At 31.7% G+C, this 26,713-nt stretch overlaps 3 protein-coding genes across 7 annotated transcripts; 2 read left to right on the top strand and 1 right to left on the bottom strand.

Annotated features, from left to right (window-relative positions):
* The first annotated feature begins 1,438 nt into the window (after nt 1-1,438).
* LOC107435171 (probable complex I intermediate-associated protein 30) lies at nt 1,439-5,505 on the top strand. 3 transcript variants are annotated; one of them, XM_060813933.1, is made up of 10 exons: nt 1,457-1,598; nt 2,016-2,064; nt 2,149-2,279; nt 2,545-2,617; nt 2,925-3,038; nt 3,386-3,436; nt 3,727-3,818; nt 4,550-4,630; nt 4,737-4,835; nt 5,194-5,505. In XM_060813933.1, the coding sequence occupies exons 4-10, from the start codon at nt 2,566-2,568 to the stop codon at nt 5,380-5,382; spliced, it is 678 nt and encodes a 225-aa protein (XP_060669916.1). In that variant the 5' UTR covers nt 1,457-1,598; nt 2,016-2,064; nt 2,149-2,279; nt 2,545-2,565; the 3' UTR covers nt 5,383-5,505. The 3 variants fall into 3 exon arrangements, with proteins under 3 accessions (XP_015902221.1, XP_060669916.1, XP_060669898.1); XM_060813915.1 differs by having other exon boundaries at nt 2,016-2,043; XM_016046735.4 differs by lacking the exon at nt 2,016-2,064 and having other exon boundaries at nt 1,439-1,598.
* Nucleotides 5,506-10,347: 4,842 nt separating this feature from the next.
* On the top strand, nt 10,348-14,101 carry LOC107435328 (uncharacterized). 3 transcript variants are annotated; one of them, XR_001583011.4, is made up of 7 exons: nt 10,348-10,788; nt 11,190-11,283; nt 11,439-11,506; nt 12,253-12,309; nt 13,097-13,357; nt 13,445-13,590; nt 13,784-14,101. XR_001583011.4 is itself a non-coding variant. In XM_016046940.4 (7 exons), exons 1-7 carry the CDS (start codon nt 10,684-10,686, stop codon nt 13,870-13,872), a joined length of 816 nt encoding a protein of 271 aa, XP_015902426.3. In that variant the 5' UTR covers nt 10,348-10,683; the 3' UTR covers nt 13,873-14,101. The 3 variants fall into 3 exon arrangements, 2 of the variants coding, with proteins under 2 accessions (XP_015902426.3, XP_024926531.3); XM_016046940.4 differs by having other exon boundaries at nt 13,449-13,590; XM_025070763.3 differs by having other exon boundaries at nt 10,349-10,788; nt 13,445-14,101.
* A 5,349-nt stretch (nt 14,102-19,450) lies between these two features.
* LOC107435074 (RNA polymerase II C-terminal domain phosphatase-like 4) lies at nt 19,451-22,157 on the bottom strand. The gene is made up of 6 exons (XM_025071097.3): nt 22,128-22,157; nt 21,194-21,377; nt 20,615-20,922; nt 20,266-20,451; nt 20,085-20,126; nt 19,451-19,936 (listed from the first exon to the last, which is right to left on the bottom strand). The coding sequence occupies exons 1-6, from the start codon at nt 22,155-22,157 to the stop codon at nt 19,451-19,453; spliced, it is 1,236 nt and encodes a 411-aa protein (XP_024926865.3).
* Nucleotides 22,158-26,713: the final 4,556 nt, after the last annotated feature.

The following is a 26,713-nucleotide window of genomic DNA, read 5'->3' on the forward strand; positions in this document are numbered from 1 at the left end:
TAATAAAATAACTATAACTACAATTATATTAAAACACAAATAAGCATGCAGACAATTAAGTTTAATAAATAAGCAGCATTCAATAATGGAAAACACACAAGACCCAAAAAAATAATAATAATATAAAACACACAATTACCATCTTTAGAATAACCTCCACAGCACCTTTGCCATCACCAAGAGCTCCATCTATTTCATCAATCATCTAGAGAAAAAGTAGTAACTTGTTTCTTCTGCATACATTCTAGAATAAGAAGGGTAACCATAAAAATAATGCCAACCAAGCACTTTGGCCTCGAGTCAACAGTGACAGAGTTCATCTGCACTACATCAAGAAACTAAACTGTTGTATAAAGTAACCTATAACACAAAGCAATACATTGTAATAGCTAGGGAAAAAAAAAAGAAAAAAAAAAACACAAAGTAACTTTATACAAAATTTCCAATCTTGAAAGAATCTAATAGTCAGCAGATAAGAATTAATGCAGATCCATGTGAAAAAAAACAAAAACGAAAAAAAAAAAGAAGAAGCATATATATACAAATACATACATCAGGGACCAAACCCATGGATTTCATTTGGTCATAAAAGTAAAAAGCGTCCTGCAAGCAAGAGCTTTTCATGGTTCCAACGATGACAGAATGGAATGTATCCCTAGTTGGCTGTACTCCATCCAGCATCATATCATCATACATATCTCTCAGCAAGAAATGCCTACCACCACCGTTATTAAAAAAAAAAAAAAAAAAAAAAGAACACAACTTTCACAATTTCTCCCAAAAAAAAAAATCCCAAAACCACTAAAAGAAAATCAAAATTAGAGACACTACTTGCGTAGTTCCTCCGTCCCAATAACAATCTAAAATATATTATTTATTTAAAAAAAAAACTATTTCATTATTAGCGAAACAAGTAAGAAAATGTCTAGGGAAAAACTTAAGAATTTGAAAATGGAGAGGAGAAGATTACCTGTGATTGATCGAATGAGCCTCATGCTTTCCTACTTCGCTGTTGCCTATCTGTTGCTTCTGCTTATGCTCTTAGGGCTCTCTAAAACCCTGCAGTTTTCTTTCTGAGTCGCCTCTTCATCATCTCCTTCAAAATGCACAGTCTCCAAGCTTACAATCCGGCCAATGCGAAAGGAAACAGAGGGCTCCTAATGGTCTGGATATTGATTATAAGGAGGAGAAAAGTCGGATGAAGAAAGGAAAGAAAAAAACATATAAAAAAAAAAACATAAGGGTATTTTGGGATTATAAAAGATTGAAGGGGTAGAACAAAAAAGATATCAAGTGAGGGACAAAAATCATTAACCTCGTTCCTATGAGGGTATTGGATCAAATTCCCCTGAAGAAAAGCACATGTTCCGGTTTGGGCTAATTGGATCCCTTTTTTTATCTGTGCCTTGGGCTCGCTGGACTATAAATTACCTAATGACCCAACAGAAATAGAGAACCCATTGGAAAAGAATTAACAAGACGACACCGTTCAATGCACAGGCACAGGCAAAGGGCATGGAGTACTGCTTCGTTCAAGTTTGCATACGGTGAACGGTGAGCGGTGGCGGTTGGTTGGTCGTAGCGTCGGACTCGTTTTTGTATGTTCTCTTTTTTATCTGTGAACTCTCATGGCTTCGAATTTAAAAATCCCTCATCGCAAATATATATATATATATATATATATATATATTTTCACAGATTGTGTTGCTTAATTAGTGCAAACTATGCTTTCATATACGCACAAATTTTGGGACTTTGGAAATGTTCATATCCACTAATGGGAGCTAAATTACAATCTAATTACTGAAATACTCAACCTTTATTATCGCACTTTAATATGAAATTAGTATTTGGTTTATAATGCTTTCTTTGTTCCGGTGAATGTAGAATTTTTCATTTACTGTTGTGGATAGATGAATGGGGTTATATTTAAGCAACATGGTAGCTGATTTTTATTAAATTGTAAGTCTTAGAAAATTTTACGGAATAAAGTTTGAAGTTTTGCTGTTTTGTAGAGTTTCATGGATTGAAACGTTCTTAAAGGTCAGCACGAGGATTTATTGGGTGATGTTTTTGGATTATAGCTTAGATAGGATAGAATCAGAGAATTCAGTCTTTTCTAATAGCTTTTTGGGTTTATGTAATCAGATGCTCAAACTTTGAAAAACAGAGCTTGCTTTTGCACCCACTGCCTCGGAGGCACATAACGTATCGCAGTTGTTGGTCCTCACCGGCTGAGCACTGCCTAGTGCGGAAGCCAACTGCTTGTATCTCAAAAGGTAAATTTTTCCTCCATCTTATACTTTATTCAGTTGAATCACTGCTTGAGCTAAATGTGAGGATTACACTTACACTTGCATACATATATTTTTACTCATTTTATCTAGACATTTGTTTGTCTAGTTAGAAAGTTGAGGAAAAGGGAAAATGTTCCCAATACTAAACTCTTATGAGAGGAAGTATGGTGTAAAACCTTTTGACTCTTGACTTTGCCTTGCCCGTCTGTCTATGAGAATTGAATATCTTGCTTTTTTGTTGATGTAGGAACTTTGAGGGGGAAGAATAATGTCCAGGTTCCGAGCACTATGGCAAGCTTCCTTGAATGCAACAAAGAAAGGTACTGTTGTGTATCAAATGTTTTGAGGCATGTCTTAAGTTTTCATTTTTTTTTTTTTTTTCATTTTTTTCATTTTTTTCTTTTTTTATCGGGGTCTCTATGTTTATAACTTATTCCTTTGGGCCCCCTTTTACAATCCAACCAATTGAAATGTTGCTATTCTGGAGTGTGTGCTGAAAAAACATAGAGAGCAATCTTTTCAATACTTTCAAGTTTTAATTTTTGATCCTTTTTCTTTTTTCAATTTGCACATGATTATTTGTGTAACCATTGTTCATGTTCTTTTTGTTCTAATGTTGAACTGTAGCTCTCACATCAAATCTTGACGATCTGATGCCTCCCAGTGAGAGATACATTTTCAATTTCAATTCGAAGGAAGAGCTAAAAAGGTGGCATTTGTATTCAGATTCTGAATATGGAGGTATACAAATACTTATTCACATTTCTTTTGCATCAATAGGCAAACAGCATTTAGTAATTATTCTGTAGATCATGTGTCACTTTGAATGTACATGCAATTTTAATTTGTAACCTTTTCTGTGATTTATAAGGTATATTATCAAATATCTGTAGTTTTGCTTTGCATCAGTTTATGGAAGTATTGCTTTTATTTTCATAGGCACTTTTTTTTTTTGGGTCAAAATTGGAAAATTTTTTATTGGTTAACCTTCTAACTTCTTTCTTAATACTCATTCTCAGTAGCTATTGGGGACACTAATTAAACTATGAATATGCAAATAACAGCTGCCACCATTATGTCTGATGCAGGGTTATCTTCAGCATCTTTAGAGATTGCAGATGTTGGAAATGGACTAAGTGGTAATGAGCATTACATATTTTTATGTTGTAACATGTTATTGCAAGTGATCTCCAACTAGTTATGTTCTAATTACTTTCATATTCCGTGACTCCATTGGTGTCTCTCATGCAAGAAATGACACTTCGGTAAAAAAAAAATTCCAGTGCAGGGTAACCAAAGAGTATAGTTCTTGGTTTTAACTCCAACCTGGTGAAATGGAAATTATTGCCTCAAGGGCAAAGTTGTAGGACTATAGTCTGCACTTGAACTAAGCTTCTCAAACCTTGATTGTTTTCATTTTTTCTGATAGGAGTTTTCTCTGGCAACCTTTCACTGGATGTCGCCGAAGGTTCAAAATGGAACATCACTCGGAGTGGCTTTTGTGGAATGCGGTCAAAGAAGGTGAAGCTATTTCCAACATTTTGAAATTTGTTAATAATACTTGTATGGTTATTGTTTTATAGCACCTTCAAACCAAAATGGCGATTGGTTGAAAATTGTTAGTTGCACCAAGCATTGTCATTTTGTTATGTGCCATGCAAATTGATAGATAGATGAGGTTTTGGTTTGAGCTTTATTCTTTACCTTGATAAACTGAATTTTAGATTTTGAATTACTGAAAGCTATTCCTAACTGGCTCTTTCGAAATATCCTGTAACTCTTTTTTTTTTTTTTTTAAAGCAAACCGTTGTTTAACAATTTGGTACTCTGAAAAAGTTTTTGTTCAGATTTTTTTTTTCCTCTTTTTTAATGCTCTTTTGGGGGTATTGATAGGAAATTGATTGCTTTTTTATGTCTTACTACTATTCGTGGGTCTTTCTTTCGTCTTCCTATTGCATTTTATAACCTGTCTAAATGAAAAGAAATTCTTTTCTTGGTTTTGTTTTGTTTCAAAAGAGTGAATGCTATAACATTTCTAGATTCAACTAAACTTCATAAATTTCAGTGTGAAAGATGATTTCCTTTTATTCAAAAATGATCACAATAGAGTTTTTGCTTCAAGCTTTAAATTCAATGCAGAGAGTGGAATATTTTTAGTACCTATATACTGTCACTTTTTTTAATCCTAATAGTTCATCAGAGAGAAGTTTTAGCAGGCATTACTTTCCTTGATGGATTTGTTTACTTAGCAGTTTGCTGGCTTCATTGATTTGGATTCATATGATACAATAGCACTTAAGCTGAGAGGAGATGGAAGATGCTATATATCTACTGTAAGTGTTTTGTTCTGGTGGTTAGAGAGGCTTTTGAAAATTAGAGTTTTTGTTTCCACCGTTTTTTCAATTTTCAATCTTTTTAATTACTATGGTAAATATGCAGATCTATACAGAGAATTGGGTAAATTCACCTGGACAACAGGAAGATAATTCATGGCAAGCTTTTATTTTTGTACCCAAAGACAACTGGTATATCAAAAAGGCAAGTTTCATTTACCTCAACCTTTTGTTTGGAATAGTAATTAGTCAAGTAGAAGGGCTAATCTAGTTACTGATAAAGAAGATTGAGGAAAGAAATTTTAAGGCTTTGCCCCAGCTAATCTTTGGAACAAGAGCATTTTCGGGAAGTGTTGCTCAAACGTCCTCATTTCAGCTTGGTTGAGCAATGGCTTGTCATGCTTGTCAATTTACTTGTTAGCTTTTTTCGTTTTCCTTTTCTCATCTTCTTCTTCTCTTTGATGCTAAACATCCTGGGTTGTGCAAATTGTCCAATTCTATTTCTAATGCACAACTCTAACAAGTTCATTCTACTCCTGCTAAATTTATCTGTAATCTTTCAGATTCCTCTTGCCCATTATCTACCAACATGGAGAGGGAATGTCATAGATGCCGAACTGGAAATGAATCCATCACGTGTTGTCGGTATGTCACTGTCCGTAAATGCAGAAGGTGGAGTTCCCGGTGCTAGATCTGGGCCTGGTGATTTCAGAGTTGAAATTGATTGGATTAAGGCCTTGAGAACACAGTGATTTTAGTATTAGATTTCAGGGTCTGAGAATCAGTTGTATCAACACCTTTATTTTTGTGTTATGGTAACATTGTATTTTTTGCTTAAAGCCCAAAATAATAGCATTCTTGGTGTTTACTACTTACTAAGATAGACAAGAACCATTGTCCATGCTTGTTCAACCTTCCTACTTGGTTGGCCAAATCTGAATTTTCTTGTATCCTCTCTGAATTCAGAAAGTTAAGGGAGGAACCTAACTACTGACTAACAAGTTTATTGAAGTTCAAGTGTCTCTACTTTGAGATTTTTTTATTAGTTGGAAAATTTTGAATATTTATGGTTGATTAATTATTTGTGTAAATCGAGTGTCTCGGTTATGTAAATATCAGGGGGCAATTCATATTGGCAAGTAACAGGTAGATTTGGAAGGGTATTGAAGGGTCATATCATGTTGGTGGTGACAAATTGAAGGCGACCAAGTGGATTGAACCAAAATGCAATTTGTGGCTTGATGTGGTTTGGCTCCACAGGGCCACTTGATTCAGGACAGTTTTCTGAATTGCTGGACCTTTGATCCTTAACCACGATTTGACTAATTATAGAAAATGGCCAACGCAAACGAGTGAATGTTAAAAAAGGCAACCATAAAAGAGAAAATAAAAGAAATCAAATAAAGTATTCAATTGCCGGCTTTTGTCACGGAAGAATGTTGACAACAAAATTTAGAAAAGCAAAAAGCCAAAAACCATTATCAACTTTAAATTGTGAATCTAGCTTAGCCTAATCCTAGTTAAAAAAAAAAAAAGAAAAAAGAAAAAAGAAAATTCTGGGGACAAAACTTTTGAAAAAGATGTTTTATTCTGAAAATAAATAATTTTGCTTTATTCATTTATGTTAGAAGAAGAATAGGATAAAGCTAATATTGTTATAAATATTGGCAATGGGGCCAAAAGGAACCCACTTGTACCCAGCTGCAAGACTCGTTCTGGTAAGTACTGTGTGTGATAGGTTAAACTGAAAAGGACTTTTCATAATCAATCAAACTGTGCTGCTTTATTCATGAAAACTGTTTAAAAGTTGCAACCAAATGACAGTTAATCCATCACTACTCACAAGCAAGTTGCATAACTTTGGGCTTTTATTTTTTTCCTTTTGGTGCATGCTGTTTAAGAGGCGTGTGTTAGAAAAGCAAAAGTTTTTCTACGGATCCAAACGGTAGCTCAATTCCCCACCACCATATTCATCCGTACAATCCAAAATTCCAATCCCACCAATGCACAGTCTCACTTTTTCTTTTTTCTTTTTTTCTCTTATTGTATAAAACAATTTATTTAACTGGAGTGATTCAAATTTTACGTACAATGTATTTTATTTTATAAAAGTTGATATTTCGGTGAAGCTGTCGATGATAAGGCGGAGATACATGACCTTGTAAAATATGAAAAACTTGAAATTGAGGCAGACTCAAAAAGTCAAAAACAAGAAGTCTCCGGTGTCTTGGGAGTGCCCCACAGACCTTTTATAGATGCGACGGTGATGACGTGGACGAATGACTTCCAAGTTCCAAATGCAAAATGCAGTGAGTGAAGAGAAGACAAACCCACATGCAGTTTCTAATTCTTCCTACTTCCTCTGGAAACAGCCTTTAAACCCCAAATCTCTGTGGACTTACGGCAACTTTTGGCAGCTTCTCACCCACTCGCCACACCGCCTCTCCTTTCCTTTCATTTGGGTCCCCTTCCCCATCCTTATTTTCCGATAAGACCATTTACATGAAACGGTCACACCATATCTAATGGTCAATACATTGAACATAATAGCCCTTAAATGGTTAATATATATGTTCAAGATAAAAACCGAATTGTATATAAATTTATACAACGTTAAAATAAAACAAATACAAATCCAATAAAAAAAAAATTTGTTTTTCTTTTGTCTTTAAGCTTTTGGAACACACCAAATTCATTTTGGGATCTGCAAATGCAGCATGCACGTATATTTTACATTCTGTGACGAAACATGTGGTCGATAAAATATATATAATTTATGAAACATGTGGACCTTATCTTATGAACCATTCAAGATAGTTTGTCTCTATCAATCATTAACTCATGCATGGAAAATAACTTCGTTTGTCATTTTGCATGTGAATAGTATGTAAATTGCTGCCGTTTCTACTGTTGTGCCAAAAAAAAAAAAAAAAATCTATCGATTATATCTAGGATGAAATAATATACCCTATCACCTGTATTCATAATTAATCATAATTATTTCTCACAGTAACTACATGTGGATGGTCAATCCTAAAAGATGGTTGATTTTTTTTTTTTCAAGAAAGTAATTTAAATAAATTTAGTGAAAATTGTCCAATTATTTTCGTCTTAAATATTAATGGGCATCTTCTTTTTCCCACAAAAATAAACAAACATTTCTTTTATTTTCATTTCACCCCCAAAAAAAATAAAAAAAAAGCATAAAAATAAAAAAATAAAATAAAGAAAAAAAATGATATAAACAGCTCTTGGGTCATTATCCTCATCCTCTCGTATATAAGGGCCAAGTGGCTGAGAGACTGGTTCTAAATTCGATTTCGAAATGCATAAAGCACGTGAATTCGAGTGGCTTCTAATCTGAAATGGCTGAAATTCACATGGCTACTTTGAAGGCTTGGGGCCACATGGATCTTTCCGAGAAATATCTACCTTTTTCTTTTGTTGTGGCCAAAAATTGATGGTGAAAAATGCTTCGATATTATACCACTAGTTTAAGGCTATTACATTGCTTAATAATTCCTCCTTTTCATGATTATGATTTTTAATTTAACTTTCTGGTATTCAACCTAACTCTCCAACTTAAATTTTCTCGGCAATGCAATGCTAGTTATGAGTTATGACAAAATTAATGACAATAAACATTTTTTCACAGAAATATAAAAAGAAGCCTACGCACAGACAGTCTAGTGGCACTGTCTATACATAACAGTTCAGTGGCACTGTCCATCCATCTCTATGTGTAAGGTCTTCGTTCGAGTAATCATAATTATAAATAAAAAAAATGTTATAAAATAATTTAACCCATAATTATATAAAAAAAAATGTTAAACCATGAAGGAAAATTAAAAAAAAAAAAAAACTTATAGTTTAATGTTTGGGCTTGCACAATAGAATTAACAGATTTGGGCCTAATTCGTAGTTTAACGCATGGTTATTGACCGTTCCAGACCTTCTTTCCCATAGCAGGCGGCTTTACATATCAAATATTCAATTTTTTTTTTGGTTCTCCCAATTAGAAAACTTTTTTTTTTTTCCCCCACTTGCAAATTTACCTGGCTATGGTAACTAATTTTTCGTACTGGAAATAAACATACAGTGGTCACTTATTTATAATATAATAAATGAAATCAATAATTAACTGAATTTTACATTAGAAAAATAAATAAATAAAAAGTGATATAACAGGTACCAAAATGTTAACTTCTCAAACAAATCTTCCTACATCTATATATATATACACTAGTTTATCAAAAATACCCAAAAAAAAAATATATATATATATATATTGAATTTTTGATTCGTCATCAAAAATGAATTAAAATCTATGGTTCATTATTTAATAGATTTTTTGTTCTAATATTCCATCCAAAAGTTATCAGTATTTATCAAAATTGTTCATATTTAAAAAAACGCTATTAAATGAATGACAAAAGCATTGTTGAGAATAATATGGCTTTTTTTGGATGAAATAAATATTGAACTTATATAACAAGAGAAAGATTTCCTATTCTTTAGTAGAAAAAATATGTGGCCATGAAACAGGAATTAAATGGAATATAATTGATCGGGGGTAAAATTGTGAAAACACCCTACCATATTTAGATTAATTTGATAAACGTTTTAGTAAATCTAACATTATTGATCAATAAAATATAAAGAATACATCAAATGGTTTTTTAGGTATAAAACTGTGAAACATCCGCGATGAGATGCGGCTGTTTACCACCGTTAATTTTGTTGAGCCAAATCTAAGCCATTGACCTTTATTTGCATTACACGGTTACATCATATAGAAAAATGTATTCTATATGTTAAGATTTTAATTTTTAAAATGTGGGTAGTAGCGGTAGTACTTCCATTTTTTGGTCAATGAAATAAATTTTTCTTCTTTAAAAAATGTTTGTTTTTTTCAAGTGGTTGGAAACTTAGACAAAATGCAAAATATTATTTAATGACTCGTACAGATATTATACCATGCATTAAATCGATAGAAAACACATCAAAAGTATGCAAAAACACATACACACACATCAAAAGTATGCAAAACATGTAATAATAAAAAAAGACAAATTTCTTTTTTACATTATAATAATTTTTTTTCCACTTTAATATTTAACCTTTCAATTTAAACATGATTTATCAATTAAATAATTCTTAAAAAAAAAAATACTCATAAAGCCCATAATTTGATTTTCTATTTTTTTTTTTTTTTTTACTGCAACAATGTCAACAATTCCCCAGGTTTTTACTACTCCCTGCTAAAATAATGACTTAACCTGTTTATATAATTATCTATCCATTTAGTGCCAGAATTTTAACAGATGACATTGTTTTTAACGTGCATAGCTTTATAAAAAAATTCCCTTTCAATGTCAATCAGAACTCCGAGCTGTGAAACAGCAGTAAATGGGACCCATCCGAGTTTCATTGCCGTCAACAAAGACTTCAAACTCACCCCTTAAAAATAGATAAAATAAAATAAAATAAACAAAAAAGACTTTTGAAGAAAAGAAAGAAACCATGAAACAAGAACCTTCTGGATACACAATCTGCAAAAATATCTAACACCGCCATACGATCTCAACCGTTCATTGCCATCCTTTTATCTTACAGAGTCAAATAAATAAAACACTGCATTAATCATCAAAATTATATAAATATATAAAAGTAAAATTAAAATTAAAATAAAAATTTAAAAACTATATAAATAATGGGTTGGCTTCTGGAGTGTTCCTGAGCCTTAGCGTTTAAGGGGGAGGCTTGTTCATCCTCTCTTTTCCTTCCCCTCTCTTTTTACCAAAATTTTCCCTCACGGAATACCAAAATATGCTAAGGTTCCGTATCACAATTCCCAAAGATGTAGCCCAAAGTTTTCATTTAGACTTTTGGGGTTCTATAATTCGTCGACAATAAGTTCAAAAGGATCAAGCTTTATTTATTATTATTATTCTTTTTTTTTTTTTTTTGGGTTCTGGGTTTGGCTCTGTTTCGTAGTACTGTTTTGAGTTTTCTGTGTGTTTTTTTCTTCCTGGGTTCGATAAAGGTGAAGAATGGCTAATGGGGAAGAGAAAAGCAAGGATTTTTATGCGGTTTTGGGGTTGAAAAAGGAATGCACAGAACTGGAGCTGAGGAATGCTTATAAGAAACTTGCTCTGGTTAGAGTTCAACAATCTTCTCTGTAATCCCCTGTTATTTCAAAAGTAGAATAATGTTTTCTTTCATAATTGTGAATAAAAAGGGTATTTTTAGGATCCTGGGGTTTTTTTGATGAAGGAAATAGACAATTTTGTTAATACTTTTTGTTGGGTTTTTAGTGAATGGCCTTCAAGGGAAGATATTGGATTTGGGTTCATGAATCGTATTTCAAATAATATGAAATCGTTTTCGATGGAAAAAAAACTCCATGGAAAGAGATTGAAAAGGACAAAAAAGCAATTTTTTTTTATTTTATTTTTTTCATTTTGTGGGATTTTAGGAAGACCGTAAAGGAACTATCTTCTTTATTTGGCTCATGTGAGCATCAGTGGTAAAAATATATTCGTGTTTGTTGGTATAGAAATGGCACCCAGATCGGTGTTCATCTTCGGGAAATTCAAAGTACGTAGAAGAAGCCAAGAAGAAATTCCAGGTTATCCAGCAAGCCTATTCTGGTAAATTACCACTCACCACCACCTATCATATTTTCTTCATATTTATTTATTTATATATTTTGTTTTTTCTTGCAAACATAATTTAATTTTATATTGGAGTGGGGTTAAATTATTGGATTCACGAGGTTGGGTTTTGGTTGTGTGTATGTATGCAGTTCTATCTGACGCGAATAAGAGGTTTCTGTACGATGTAGGAGTCTATGATAGTGATGATGACGAAAATGTAAGATTTTTTTTTTTTTTCTTTGTTTTTGCTTTTCCATATCTTTAACTTATTCCTTAGTAATCTTGTCCCTAATTTCATTGGTACAAGACTTGTGGTCTTGTCTTTCTCATTTTGACTTTTCTTAGTCGAACCAATCAATTGCCGCCATCTGTTATCTTACACTGTTTTTCCTGTCTAATCATTGCTCCCAAGTACAACCTTCATGCCCAATTTTTTTTTTCTTTTTTTTTTTTTTTCTTTTTTATGGGGTGGGGGGGCCGGGGGGCCTAAAATTTGTTTTGCCACTCCAGCTGTTTCCTTGATATTAGGAAAACGTTGTTCCATGATTTCCCGTCTCCGTTTTTTTTTCTTTTTTTATTTCATTTTTTGGGTAATATTTTATTTTTTTGGGTGAATTTTTGGGTAATATTTTATTGGTTTTTTGGTTGGATAGTCTGGTAATGGCAAATCCGCTAGATCTTGCTAGGGCAAAAAAAAAAAAAAAAGGTTTGTAACGTTTTTGTTTTTTGGTTGATCAAATTGCTTGGTTAGATATTGAGAACAAAATAATTAAATAAATAAAATTGGTTGGCTAGATAGCCAAAATAATAAATGTCAAAGTTGTGCATAATAAATGTACAAAATTATTCATGGGTTTGGGTTCAGGTTTAGTCTAAGACTTGGTAAGGTTCTAAAATGGTTCACCTTTGAAAATTCATATGGTTTGTTTTTCAATGAGCTTATTGTGAACATATTTGATGCAGGGAATGGGAGAATTTTTAAACGAGATGGCAGTGATGATGAGCCAAACAAAGCCTAATGTAAGCTTGGGATTTTTCTTTTATTTTTCGTTTAAAAAAAAATTAATTAAATTAAATTATGTTTCTTAATAACTTAAGAAAAATTTGGAGGTTGCTTTTTGGGAAATACGATGTTGTAGCTTTTGCATTGCATTTTGACCCACACCTTGAGAGAGGAATAATGAGATTTGTTCTATAACAGATTGTGGATGGAGTATTCCAGGGTGGGTCAGCAATAATATTTTAATATAATATATATAGTATTAGGTTCAATTTCAATTTTATTTTATTTCTTTATCGGGTGGTAATGATCATCTGTGTTCAATGCTAGCAAAACCGTTTTGAGTGGGGCCCAATTTGAAATGTTGATACATGATAATCTGCAAAAGGTGTAAGACGCAACACACTAAGATTCTAGGTATCAGAGCCAATCAGAAAGTCTGTGGGTACATGAATATGTGCCCGACATGCCCATGTAATCTGGTTTCTACAACTTTGATTAGGATAAACGTTTTAGGTATGATCAATGGCTCTGATGGATTATTAGTTGCTCTAGTTTTCATGAGAGAATGGGCAAATTGAGAAGTAAAAGGCAGAATATATGTCACCCAGCAATTTATGTGGTAGTAGTAAGTAGTTGTTGTGAGGTGATAAGGGATTGAATTTTGGGTTATATTTATTTATGGAGCAAAATTTCATAGTATGAGATCCCAAAATCTTTGCAGGGTTATGGAATTTGAAAATCTGTTTGGTAGTGTGTCAGTGCATTATACATATCACTGATGTTGGGAGTGTGAAATTGGTGCAGGAAAGTAGGGAGGAGAGCTTTGAGGAATTGCAAGACCTCTTCGAAGAGATGTTCCATGGAGATATCGAATCGTTCGGTTCCAGCTCTCAGACAACTACTGCATGTTCTACCTCTTCTTCATCTTCATATGCATCCTATTGTGGAAGTTCTTCTAGTTCCACTAACAAACGCGGGTCCTTCGAAATGAATTACGGGAAGACCAGCATAATGGATTCTTCTGGTTTCGATTTTGATTCTCACTTTCAAAACTTTTGTTTAGGGGTTAGTCACCCTCTATGATTGATTACCATCTTTATTTATAAGAATTCAAGACCATTGAATTTTTATATGATTTTGTTATCTATGAAGACAGATGGATCAGCAACAGGCTATGGGGAAGGAGAAGGAAGTACGAGAAGGGTTTCGAGGAGGAGGAGGAGGAAGAACGGCCAATAACGGTAGACGAAATGGTAGAAAACAAAAGGTTTCATCTGGCCATGATGTATCATCATCTGGTATTTCAGCAGCTTGAAGATGCTTTCTGCTATAATTCATTTTACATTGTGAAACACCCAAAGCTAAGCTAGGAATTATTTGGATTTTGGACCAACCAAGTACCAACCATTTAGTGATGAAGCAAGAGGATCAACATTGGTTGATAATGTGTGTGTTTTTTTTTTTGGTTGTTTTTGATCATGGTGGATGCAGGGACAATGTTACTAATTGGTGCTACTGGCATTGGGCATTCTACTTTGGTGGATGGGGTTGGGTTGCAAAAGTTGGGGAGTTATGCCTAGATGTTAAAAAAAAAAAAAGAAAATTTTTTTTTTTCTGGCTATGGCTTGTAGTTTAGGGGAGGTGGCATTGTATTTTCAACCTATGATTGCAATGGTCTCCCCTGTTCTCTTAATGTTACATGGTTTTTCATATGCTTATGGTTGCTGCATTTATATAAATCAAGGAACATTATTTTAGAAATTTAAAAAAAAAAAAAAAGGAGATAAAATTTAATGTTTGGTTCTTTTATATTTTTCAGGAATTAGCTCTAATCAAACATTGCTTGTTTGGTGCAATTCCGTTGCCAATGTCCAAATTAAGGTTCAGTTGGAATTTATTCCGTACCTATGAAAGAGAGGATTAAGCTGGCCAAAACCAGTACTGGTCAAGAAGCAGAGTAGAATGGTTTAAAAAATGTTAGATATTTGAGTACTGAAAATTAATAAAATAAAGAATATTCAAAGACAAGAAATATTTATATATGTTTTTATACGTGGATGGGCCCTACAGCACGTGGGTTGAGACCCCACATGGGGTTTTGTCTCGTCCACGAAGACTGGCCCGGAAAGGCCTAACTCATCCACCTTTTGTGGTTTGATAGTAAGAGGTAGGTCATGGGCCCCACAATATGCCAACATACTGGCCATGAACTTTTGGCCTTCAAAGCTTGTGGGACCCACACTCCCGTGCGACTGGCTAACAATTGAATGCAGCAATTTTTTTTTTTTTTTTTGAGATATTATTTTCAGATATTCTTAAACTTTATTATTTTAGTGATATTTGAATTTTGAAACTATTTTTTTTAACAAATTAATTTTTAAATTTGTTCACTTGTTTTCCAGTTAGCTTTTAATTAATTTTTCATTCAAAGTTCGATTACCACGAAAGATCACATGAGCAATAAACAATAAAAACATCTAAATAATATTTTTAAATAAAATAAATTTTTTGTATTAATAATTATTTTAAAAAATTTAAAAATTATGCAAACAAAATCGGAAATTTTTTAAAAAGATAAAAATTTTAAAATATATAAAAAATATTTATTATTAATTTTGTTTTTAAAATCAAATGTCATTTAGTAATGTTTCATTAACGTCCTTCATTTATTTATTATAAAATATAGATTTTGTAATTTATGGAAATGATTTATGAATAATTTTAAATTTTTAGATTGATTTATTTTATTTTATATTCTCTTGATAAATTTCATACATTTATGGGAATGATTCATGATCATTTTTAAATTTTTATATTGATTTTTTTATTTTATATTTCTCTTGATAAATTTCAAACATTTAATACTTAATTCAATTTTTAGATTTGTATGCCCTTTTTTATTTAAAAAAGTATAACTTTTAGATTTTAAAATAATTATTGATAAGAATATTTATTTTATTGAAAATATATTTAAAAATATAATTTAGTATTTTTTTAATATTTATTGCATGTGTGGTCTCTCTCGACCATATAAAAATTTCATTTTAATCCTTTATAATAACATAATTTTGAATGGAAAGTTAATTAGGGATTAAAATGAAAAATATTTACAAGTTTAGGGATTAATTTGTCAAAAAAACAAATAGTTTAAGAATTCAACTGTTACTAGCAGTATGGTTTAAAGACTTCAGTGACAATATCCCTTTCTTTGGAGATCCCAGTTCACCAAAAGAATAATGTTATCTTTTATTATTATTATTATTATTTTTTAGTTCTCCGCATTTGCGTCACCCTCTTGGCCTCCTCCTACCCCATTACAATCGTCTCAGACAAGTTGTGCAACTTGAATTTACAAAATCTCACAACTTGCAGGGACTGTCCTAATAATTTGTTCTTCAAGCGTTTGAGGTCTCAAAAGATGGATTTCAAACGGGAATTATAAAGCTTTTGAATAAAGTAATTAATTGCGTATGCTTTTTCTTTCCTCCATGTGGAAAATTATTCTATTTTTGTATATTTGTTGTGATTCAAGATGGGGTCAAGTAATTAATTCCATAATTTTGTTTTGCTTCTTGAAATATTACTACATCAATTTAAGAAATATATATATATATATATTATCAAATCTAATCTTAACTATGAATATTTCCCCCGAAAAAAAAAAATCTTAATTATGAATTGTATTATGGGAAGAGTCTTGCTATATGTAATATGTACCATTAGAGATTTACTAGTTTATATAATAAGTTTTAATTGTGATATTTAATTTTATTATTTTTTATATTAAAGTTTCAAAGTAAACTTTTTAATAATAATTATTGAAATTGTTATTTATTATGTAAATTCCACTGATAATAAATAGCGTTTTTCTTATAGAAGTTGTGAAACAAATTAAAAAAATAATAGTTTATTTGTTAAGTTAAATTTCACCAGTAAGGTACCCTCAAAATGATAATTAAAAAAATGAGAGACATTCTTCAAGTGTTGCTATAGCTTCATTGATAATAGATTTTTAATTTGGGGTTTAAGCATTGTAAACAATCAACTCCTTTCGATGTCCTGTAGGAGATAAAGAGACAACAAGTCTTATGGTAAATCTATCTTTTTTCAAAATTTTACAATTAATTACATTTTAATACCATCAATTTTTATAATTTAAAATTTAAACATTTAATTTTTTAATTTAGAAGCTTAGATCATCTATGTTTTAATTTATTACAATTTAAGCCTTTTTGACTTTTAACTAACATGCCTCGACAACTATATTTTGTAATTGATATTAAACTATATCAAATTTTGAATTAAATAATATTAAAATTTAAATTTTAAAACTTGTTAAAAATCTGTATTTTTAGTATTTTTAATTTTAAAATTTCATACAATTTAATATCAATCATGTAATCAACATGAGTTTTTTTTTTTTTTAAAGGATACTAAAGTATAAAATTTTAAATAATAATTTTAATATTTTACATTTGAGCACTTTTAATTTGAAAAATTGATATTGTCTAATACCAATCATGAAAGATGATTGTAAATTGATAGTTATAAATCAAATAAAATACTAAATATAATAAATTGAAAACTTAAAGACCTAAATTATTGATTTGAAATGTTAAAAGCTTCAATTATAAAACTATAAAAGTGGAAACTATTTAAATGCAATTAATCCCAAATTCTTATTTCAAATTTATCTCTAATTGCAGATAAATTATTATAAAAAAAATTATATTAAAAAAAAAAGGCATGCATAAAATTTTGTAACCCCACATTTTAGGGAACATTATCGAATCTTTTGAGATCAATATGAATACCCTGATCCCTTATCAAGGAATTAATTTTGTTGGAGATTTATGGAACTTGATGCTCCACTATGCATAAGATATATATATATATATATATATATCCAGAAGGCATTCTCAAAGGCGTCACTCTAGAAGAAGCTAGAAAATCGCAATGTGATTGCTTTGCTATAAAGAAAGACATGCAGGTGATGACATGGACAAGTTTGGTAGAAGGGGAAGAAAAAAAGTGTATCGAAGTGATAAAGTTGAGGAGGAATAGGGCAGGGGATGCACATAAAGTTGAAGAAAGGAACAAGTCGGTGTGAAAAATAATGGTTAAGACCACAAGTTGGTACTTATATTACGTGGTTGGTGATAACAAGTTGATATAAAATCTTGTACTAGTCCTAACGGAGTATTTTTCATCTTACTTTAGGCCAAAACCAATTTTTGTTTCATAACCAATTGTTTATTGTTATTCCAACTTGCAGATAATAAATGTCTAATTATTTTTGTCAGTAAAAAGGGCAAAAGGTCAACTTAACAAAAGGCCAATTGGGTTACAGGCCGTACATAACGGTGTAATGGTTAAAACCAAAATGTGACCATACCAAAAGTGAACCTATGAATTTACATGTGGTCAGTCCAATTGGTTATACCCAATTAAACTTGTACGTTTGGGCAAAAATAAGTACGGGATGTTATATGGGCACACTACACCGAACTAAATTGGAAATTCGATTTGACTTATTTTTTATGCCCAATGTATAATTATTAAGAAAAAAAAAAAAAAAAAAAATCCTACTTTGACACCTTTGTTGTTGTAGATTCCAGTTATGCCCCTCCTCTATAGTTTAGAAAATATTATAATTCTAACAAAAACAAAAATAACGTCAACAACAACTAAACAGATAAACAATCCTCAACAGCAGAGAAAATTTTATAATTTGAAAAGTAAAAATATACTTAGAGGTGGACAAACTGACCCAAACTTCTCAATGTGCATATAATAATTACCGCACTACATGAACTTAGAAATGTACTATTACAAAACATTGTGATCTAGAAAAATAATTATAAAAAATTGCTAATTAATATCCAAAAATTTTATTATATAGTACAACGTAATTATTTCATCTGCAGGTATTTATGAAATGAACTATATGATTCTATAATAAATATTTGGTAGTATAATATCGACAACCAATTTAAATTAATTCTCCCAATTTATTATTATAATAGCAAACTCTAATAAAGTATAACAAAATAGATAAAATAGCCAATAATAATATAATTTAAATCAACTTTCTCAATTTTATACTTCTTATGATAATAAAAACCTAGACTAAAATGCTAAACCAGAGAGATTTGTGCACAAAAGTCAGGAAAGAAAAATCATATCATCAGTTCCAAAAATAGGCTTAATGTTAACAGAGCAGTGCAGGACAATAAAAATCTGTCAAAAGTAAAATCTCAGCTCAGAATATGATATAATTCACTACTTGTTAATAATGGCATTCACTGCTTTAATTCACTACCTGTTGCTTGTTACTATTACTTCTGCCGATCAATGGATCAAAATTCATCTGTTTTCTACTTTGGCTGCAGATAGACGCAAAGAATTCCACTGATACAGCAATTCAGAGTTTTTACTCCAAAGAAAATATAAGTTCTTTCCTTGTAGAAGCAGAGGTTACCACTTACCCGCCTCTGTTGTTCTATAGCGGTAGGGCTCTTAGTAGCTATATCATGTCTAGGATATAGAATACTGGGCTAGGCAGCAACATTGAAAAGAGCATTTTAACTAAGCTCTAGGCCATTCTATATAGTTTTGCTAACGAATATCACCTCGGTACTTGCAAAACTTCTTGGTAAGCAAAGAAGCTCTGGAAGAACTGACAGAGGAGAAAATAAAAACGCCATTGGCTTATTTGATGCACAAGGTGTTTAGTGCTGTAAGTGCGATAGTTATTGTGTGTGGCCTCTCTCTTGTGCAGCAATTCCGCTAGGAAATTTTTTTTTTTTCTTTTTTCTTTTACGAGTTCTGTACCTCTAGATCAATGGATCATTCCTCTGGTTGTGTTATTTTTTGGGGTGTTGTTATGCTAATTATCTGCCCCTCGCGTGATTCTTATAATTTGTTTTGAGAGCACCATACATGGCAAAAGTTTGGTTGGCATTTACTTTGGGAACACTTCAATTGAGAGAATCATTGCAATTTGAATGGTTGTGTTATTTACACAAAAGTTATTTACTAAAATATTGAAATAATGTTTATGAAACTCGGTTTGAACTTCCAATGATGAAAATCATGAATATGGATAGAAATAAAATAAATAAATTAAAAAAAATCAAGGGCAGGTGACCTGCTTAATTATTTTCCCAGCTTTTCCAATTTAAAATCAAACCAATATGTTGACAAAAAAATAAGTAAGGTGCCGTAGCTTCTTTTCATTTTCTCATCAAACCCATCATGATTTTGGCTGAAAAGCTTTTTAACTTCTTCAAAAACAAGCAAGGTGAACATTTGTTTAATGAAATGGGGATGGTATGCTTTCATGGTTTGGGTAACAGGGAAGTCTTCTTCAGGTTGCTTTTTCCACATAATGTATGCAGCTTCAAGCCACCGAGGATGTACCAAAATTTTTTTCTCTTTCACTGCCCAACGAGACCCCCTTGTTCCAAAATCCCTTGACACCACATGTGTCACTGATGGATCATATTCTGTTGAACAAGTAGCACCCAAACGATTTGCCATATTCCAGAGCCGTGGATGGTTTTTCGGATTATCTATCAGGAAATTCATGAGAAATAAAATTTTACAGCCCTTTAATACTTCATTCTGTACACTTTTGTACACCTGAGAAAAAAAAAAACCACATATATGGAGCCATTAAAGAGAAATACTTGGAAACTAAACAAAGCAAAGCGTTTCATTTAAATCCCATGTTTAGTGAATTTGTTTAAGAGGAGAAGATACCACATAATTTAAGTAGAAACCACTTTACCTGCCTCACATCCCTGTCTATAAGCTTGTCTCTATTGGATTCCTACAGAGAAGTGAACCAACTATAGATTGTTAGTAGAATATATATATATATATATATATATTATATTTACACACCAAAAAATAATATAACAGTTTTTTTATTTTTTTATTTTAATAGAGTAACAGAAAGATGGACATACGTCAAAGAACATATAGTGGATTTTCTTAAGAACTTTGAGAACAGTTGCAAGATTTCCTTCAGTCGCACTTTCATCACTCTTCATCTCAGAATATGATTTGAATTTAGATTTGGATTTTCTAAAACTTGATCTGAAATAATTATATTGTTCCATTATTATTAGATTTCTATTATGCTTTCTCCATACCTGCAATATATAATGGATATAGCAAAATTATCAACAGCCATATAAAGAATGTTTTTAAGAACATTTTGAAGAAAAAACAAAATTACCTGCTATAATATGCTAAAAACAAAGCTCAAATATTGAATTATGAATTATAATATAAACTTTTTTTTTTTTTTTTAACCTTTTCGTTGTCATCAAGAATCAAAATAGCACTTTCTGGTCCAGGGATAACATCAAGGGTCTTTTCATTTTTTTTGGTGATCACATCATCCCTTGATATGATAATTCCTTTGATATACTCTCTTCTTGGGTCAAGAATGTTAACAATTGCCAATGCGTAAGACCTATTGCCCATTGTATAGATGTGCAATACATACATTTTACTTGCTACTTTTAAAAATTTCCTTACAAAAGGTCTCAACTTGGTAACCATATCATCCTTGTATATTTTCTTCAATATGAAGAGGCTCCCTTTTCCTTTTGAGACATCTAGTGAAAAAATAAAGAAAAAAATAAAAATAAAATTGATTTCCTTAAAAAGAAACTCCCACTCTCACATACTAATACAAGTCTTCAAACAATAAATACAAATCTCCAAACAAGCTAATGTCAGATTAACGTGAGAACTTTTATTAAAGGTTTATTGGGTCCATAAGGACTCACTTTTTCTTATATAAGGTTAATTAGTAGTTCATTAATGTATTTTTAAATCTTGTAATTGAAAAGAGATCATAATGGTAAAACTACACTATACATATACCTGGTTTTGCCCGTCTCTTCAAATATTCCTCTTCTGATGTCATACTTTCTAACAAAGTGGTGCTTAATAGCGTACGATCAAGATCAAGAACCAAATGGAGTTTTTTATCTTGTAATAAGCCCTCCATCTTATTTTGGTTGTGCGGCTCAAGTTTACCGAAATTCTCAGTAAGCAGTCTTAGTGCCTGCCATAAAAAATTGTTTTCTTTCAACATGTTAAAATCCCAATGAATATATAACTTTGAAGAAGAAGCTGCACATGGCAAATGTATAATGGAATTGGAAACAAATGCTATGAGGACCTAAACTAGCTGACATTTAAGGGAAACAAATCAAGAATTGTAAGATATTCAAATTACAAAACAAAAATGCATATACACTAAAAATCTACATGGGAAAACAACTGTCTTATACCATTAAACAGCACTTTCTAGGTAAATTTATTTCACTCCCTATATCAGGATGGATACTTTTTCACGAAAGTACTCAACTAGTTCCAATATTAGATCATACTAAAAGAGAGAGTAATAAAATATATTTTTCTATTGTTCAATATCAATAAGCTCTGTTAGGATAATTCTTATAACATGATAATTAATGTTATAGGCCATTTTGGTCTAATTTTTAGGCTCTGATGTGACAAGTCAATGTTCCCAAAATTAGCTTAAAATCTAGGAGGTGATTTTTATATGTAAATCTAACTCTGTTAGCACATAAACCCTATTAATTTAATTTTATTTTATTTTTGGAGCAGCCAAAAAAAAAAAAAAAAAAAAGAAAAAATTATTGGTATCTACATATTCTTTATAGGTAAAATTCCTACCAACCAAGGGTGTGTACATATTCTTAGTAAGTAAAGCTCACATAAATTGTTCACATGGTGTTAATTCCTTCTGTCATGTTTGGAAAGAAAAACAGAATAAATAAATGCATACCTGGCCTGGCCTAGAAGGGTCCGAGTCCATGCTTGAAAACGATGCTTACTTACCTAAGTTTGATGATAAAAGAGTGAACGTGTTAAAAGGTGGCTTGGGATATATGTATATATATAGATAACAGAGTGAAGCCGTGTATGCAGTGACGTGTGATATCCTAGTTGGGAATAAGGAAAGTCTTGGCAAACAAGGAAAATCAAATTTGTTGACAATTCTAGAGATGGCTATTTGTTGGAATCATGGAGATTTTGGATACATGGAATATTGAATATGGAAAGTATTAATTGCAAGGAGTGCGCAAATTTGTTGACATTATATCTAGTTTCCAAAATAATAGAATATTTGTTTTGGCTAAACGTTTCTTTTATAAAACTGTCCAAAATAAATAATAATAATAATAATAATAACAGACCGATTTTGTTCAAGGTCCGATTTGGTACATGATTTTGTAATTGCATCCTGATGAAGAGAAATAAAAAAGCGTATCAGTAATCGTTATTGTTTTACTTAATTTCTATGTCCTTTCTAAATCTTTCTTTATTTTCACTTGTCCAAAAAACAATCCCCACAGCCTTCTTTAATCCATATTTCGATTTGGAAACTACAAGAAACAAGAGTTTTGGTAACAACATATAAAATTATTTGTTGACCAAAAAATCATTTAGTCACGCAAAAAAGCGTTTAAATATTTTTTTTTAATTTTCATTTATTATTTATGTTATTTATTTTGTTTAAAAGTTGTTTATAATTTATTTTCAGAAATAAACGTCGTGTTCTCTCTCCTTATCCCCAAAGTTCGCAGAGTCTTGGTAAGGAACTCCCCAGGGCCAAAGTCGGCCGTCTTTCATCGCCAGACTGATCGATATATACGGCACCAATAATATTTTAATGTATATAATGTTAGGTCCAATTTTAATTTATTTCTTTGTTGGGTGGTATGATCATCTGTGTTCAAATGCAAAACAAAACCGTTTGAATGGGGCCCAATTTGAAATGTTAACCCATGATAATCTACGCATAGTGTAGACAGAACACGGTGGATTCTAGGTATCTGAGGCAATCAGAGAGACTGCGTGGGTCCATGAATGTGTGGGTTTAGTCCGACATGCCCATATAATTTTGTTTGTACAACCGTGATCAGAGGTTCAATATTTAGGACAAACATTTTAGTTATGTTCAACGGCTCAGATGGATTTATTAGTTGTTTTGGTTATCAAAAGAGAATTGGCAAATTGAATAAATGGCAGAGTTTACATGTCGACCATTTGTAGTATAACTAGTTGTCTTCAATATATGTTGCCTCATTTTATTTTAGTTTTAAATTTTTGTTAGGAATTGAATTTTGGGGGGCTATATTTATGGAGCATTATACCTAGATGGCAAAAATTTCAATTAGGTTATGATGGTGGTTTGTGTTACTGATGTTGGGAATGTGAAATTGGGGCAGGAAACTAGGGAGGAGAGCTTTGAGGAATTGCAAGAACTCTTCAAAGAAATATTCCAAGCAGATATCAAATCGTTCAGTTCCATCTTTCATACAAATATTTCACCTCTTCATCTTCATACGTGTTTTATTATAAAAGTTCTAGTTCCATTAACAAACATTGATCTGGCTTCAATTTTGATTCCCATTTTTAAAACGTTTGTCTAGGGGTTGATTACTCTCTATAATTGATTACCATATTTATTATTTGTAAGAGTGCAAAACAAAACAGGTGGATAAGTAACGAGTTAGGGATAATGAGAAGAGAATAAGAATGAAATGATAGAAAACAAAAGGTTTCATGTATCATCATCTGGTATGTCAGCATCTGAAAATTCTTTGATAATTCATTTTGCATTGTGAAAACCCAAAGCTAAGCTAGGAATTATTTGGATTTTGGACCAACCAAGTACCAACCCTTGAATAGTAATGAAGCATGAGTATCAACACTGGTTGATAATGTGCGATGTTTTTGACCATGGTGGATGCAGGGACAAATGAATCTAATTGCTGCTAGGCTAGGGCACTGGGCATTCTACTTTGGTGGATTGGGTTGGGTTGCACAAGTTGTAGTTGTGCCTCATTGTAAAATAAAAAAATAAAAAAATAAAAATTCTGGCTATGCCATTTAGTTTAGTGGAGGTGGCATTGTTTTTTAAACCTATGATTGTAATGGTCTCTCCCCTGTTATCTTAATCTCACATGTTTTTTCATATGCTAATTGTTGATAGGTTTGGATAATCATAATAGACTAAATAGTGAAACGGACATAACTCAGAGAACATTATTTCAGAAATTAAAATAAATAAAAAAATTATTAACATGATTGAATCTCTTTGTTTATAATCAGACAACAAAATGTTGCTTGCTTGTTTGGTGCATTTTCCTTGCCAATGTCCAAATTAAGGTCACTTGGAATTTATTCCAAACCCATAGGAAAATGAGGATTAAGAATAAGATGGCTAAAACCAGTGATGGTCATGAAGTAGAATAAAAAAATTGAAAAAGAGATAGATATTCGAGATAATGTAATACTGAAAATAAGGAATATTCAAGTACTGTTATTCATGTGACACAAAAAGAAAATAATATAATATGCTATTCATAACTATATGAAAGGATAGGCCCTACAGCACGTGGGCAGAGACCCACATATGGAGTTTTATGGTCCACAAAGACTGAGCCCAGAAAGGCTACTTTGTGGTTGATGGTGAGAGGCATGTCATGCCCCAATATGCAACACGCTGCCGATCCACTTTTAGGTTTCAAAGCTTGTGGGACCCTCACTCTACCTGCAACTTGCCAAAAACTCAATGCAGCAATTTCCTTTCTGTGGTTCCCATTTGACCCAAAAAAAAAAAATTATTTTAAATTTATTTATTTCTCCACATTATCCATCACCCGAAGTTAGGACTGTCTCAGACAAGTTGGGCAACTTGAATTTATTGTACAAAGTTTCACAACTTGCATTGACTTCTTCCTAATAATTTTTCCTTCAAGCGTTTGAATTCTCAAAAGATGGCTTTCAGGTGGGAATTTTGAAGTTTTTGAATAAAGCAAGTAACTGATTGTATATGCTTTTTGAGTTTTCTTTACTCCATTTCCGATAATATCCTGTATTTGGATATTTGTTGTAATTCAAGATGGGGTCATGTAATTAATTCCATCATTTTGTTCTGCTTCTTGAAATGTTACTCTATCAATTTAAGAAATATATATCGTATCAAATCTAATATTAATGATAAATGTTTTACCCAAAAAAAAAAAAAAAAACTTAATTATGAATGGTATTATGGGAATTGAGAGACAAAGTGAAAAAATAATAATAGTAATAATAATGGTTTGTTTGTTAAAATCAAGTTTTACTAGTTAAATACTCTCAAAATGATAATCTAATAAAAATGAAAAACTTTTAAAATGCTGTGTTAGCTTCGTCTAATAATAAGCCGTGCAAAAAATTTGTAACCCCACATTTTAGGAACATTATGCAATCTTTGAGATCACTGTGACTGACCTGATCCCTTATCCTTAGTCATGGAATTAAATTTGAAGGAGATTTATGCAACTTGTTGTTCCACGATGCAAAGGAAATTGCTATATAAAGTTTCCAGAATTCATTTCCAGCACCTCACTTAAGAAGAAGCCCAAATATCAATTATAACAAATGTGACTGCTTTGCTGTAGAGAACGACATGAAAGTAATGATGGGGACAAGTTTTGGTAGAAGGGGAAAAAAATGTATCAAAAGGGTCAAGTTCAGGAGGAATAGAGGAATGGGGTTTGGGTGGGATGCACAAAAAGTTGAAGAAAAGTACAAGTTGGTGTGAAAAATGATATTTAAGACCACAAGTTGATCTTTTATAATGTGATCGGAGACAACAAGTTGAAATAGAATATTATACAAAATCTTGTTCTAGCTGGTTATTGTAATTCCAACTTGCAGATTATAAATGTGTAATTACTAGTATCTTCTTAGTCATAATGGGCAGAGGGTTAACAAAAGGCCAATTGGGTTACCCTAAAGTTTGGTATAAGTGTAACACCTATCCAGTATCAAAATAGCAAATCCCATGACCCAAGTGGTCATGAACCTCATCTCATTTGGGTTATGCATTTTTGGGCCAATTTTTGCTTATATCTATTGTATATTACAATTTTTGTTTTTTCCTTGTGCATAGGAAAACCCCTTTGGATTTACCACTTGGGAATGAACCTTATCTAGCATATGTAAACGTATACTATCTGATTCTCTCTCAAGAACAAGAGACAATTTCTCAATATATTGACCGATTTATCTAAACCATCATATGTTCATTTAATTAATCCAAATTGATGCAAAGAAGTAATTAATACATAATGTTGGCAGAAGCCCGGTGGAATTGTTCATTGGTCACCAATGCCCATATTCCTACTAATCTATTCAACCTTCAAAACAATATAACATCAATCAGACAATACCCCTGTCTTGGTACCCCGTTGAGAACCATGACTCTGGGTCTGTACTAGTTTCATAAGAAACTTGCTTAACGTTGATTTTGTACTTTCTTTGTTCCTTATTAGATTTTTTCTGTCTTGCTTAACATTGATTTAGTACTTTCTTTGT

This window comes from Ziziphus jujuba, chromosome 1 (genome assembly GCF_031755915.1).
Source record: "Ziziphus jujuba cultivar Dongzao chromosome 1, ASM3175591v1".
NCBI classification, from domain to species: Eukaryota; Viridiplantae; Streptophyta; class Magnoliopsida; order Rosales; family Rhamnaceae; genus Ziziphus; species Ziziphus jujuba.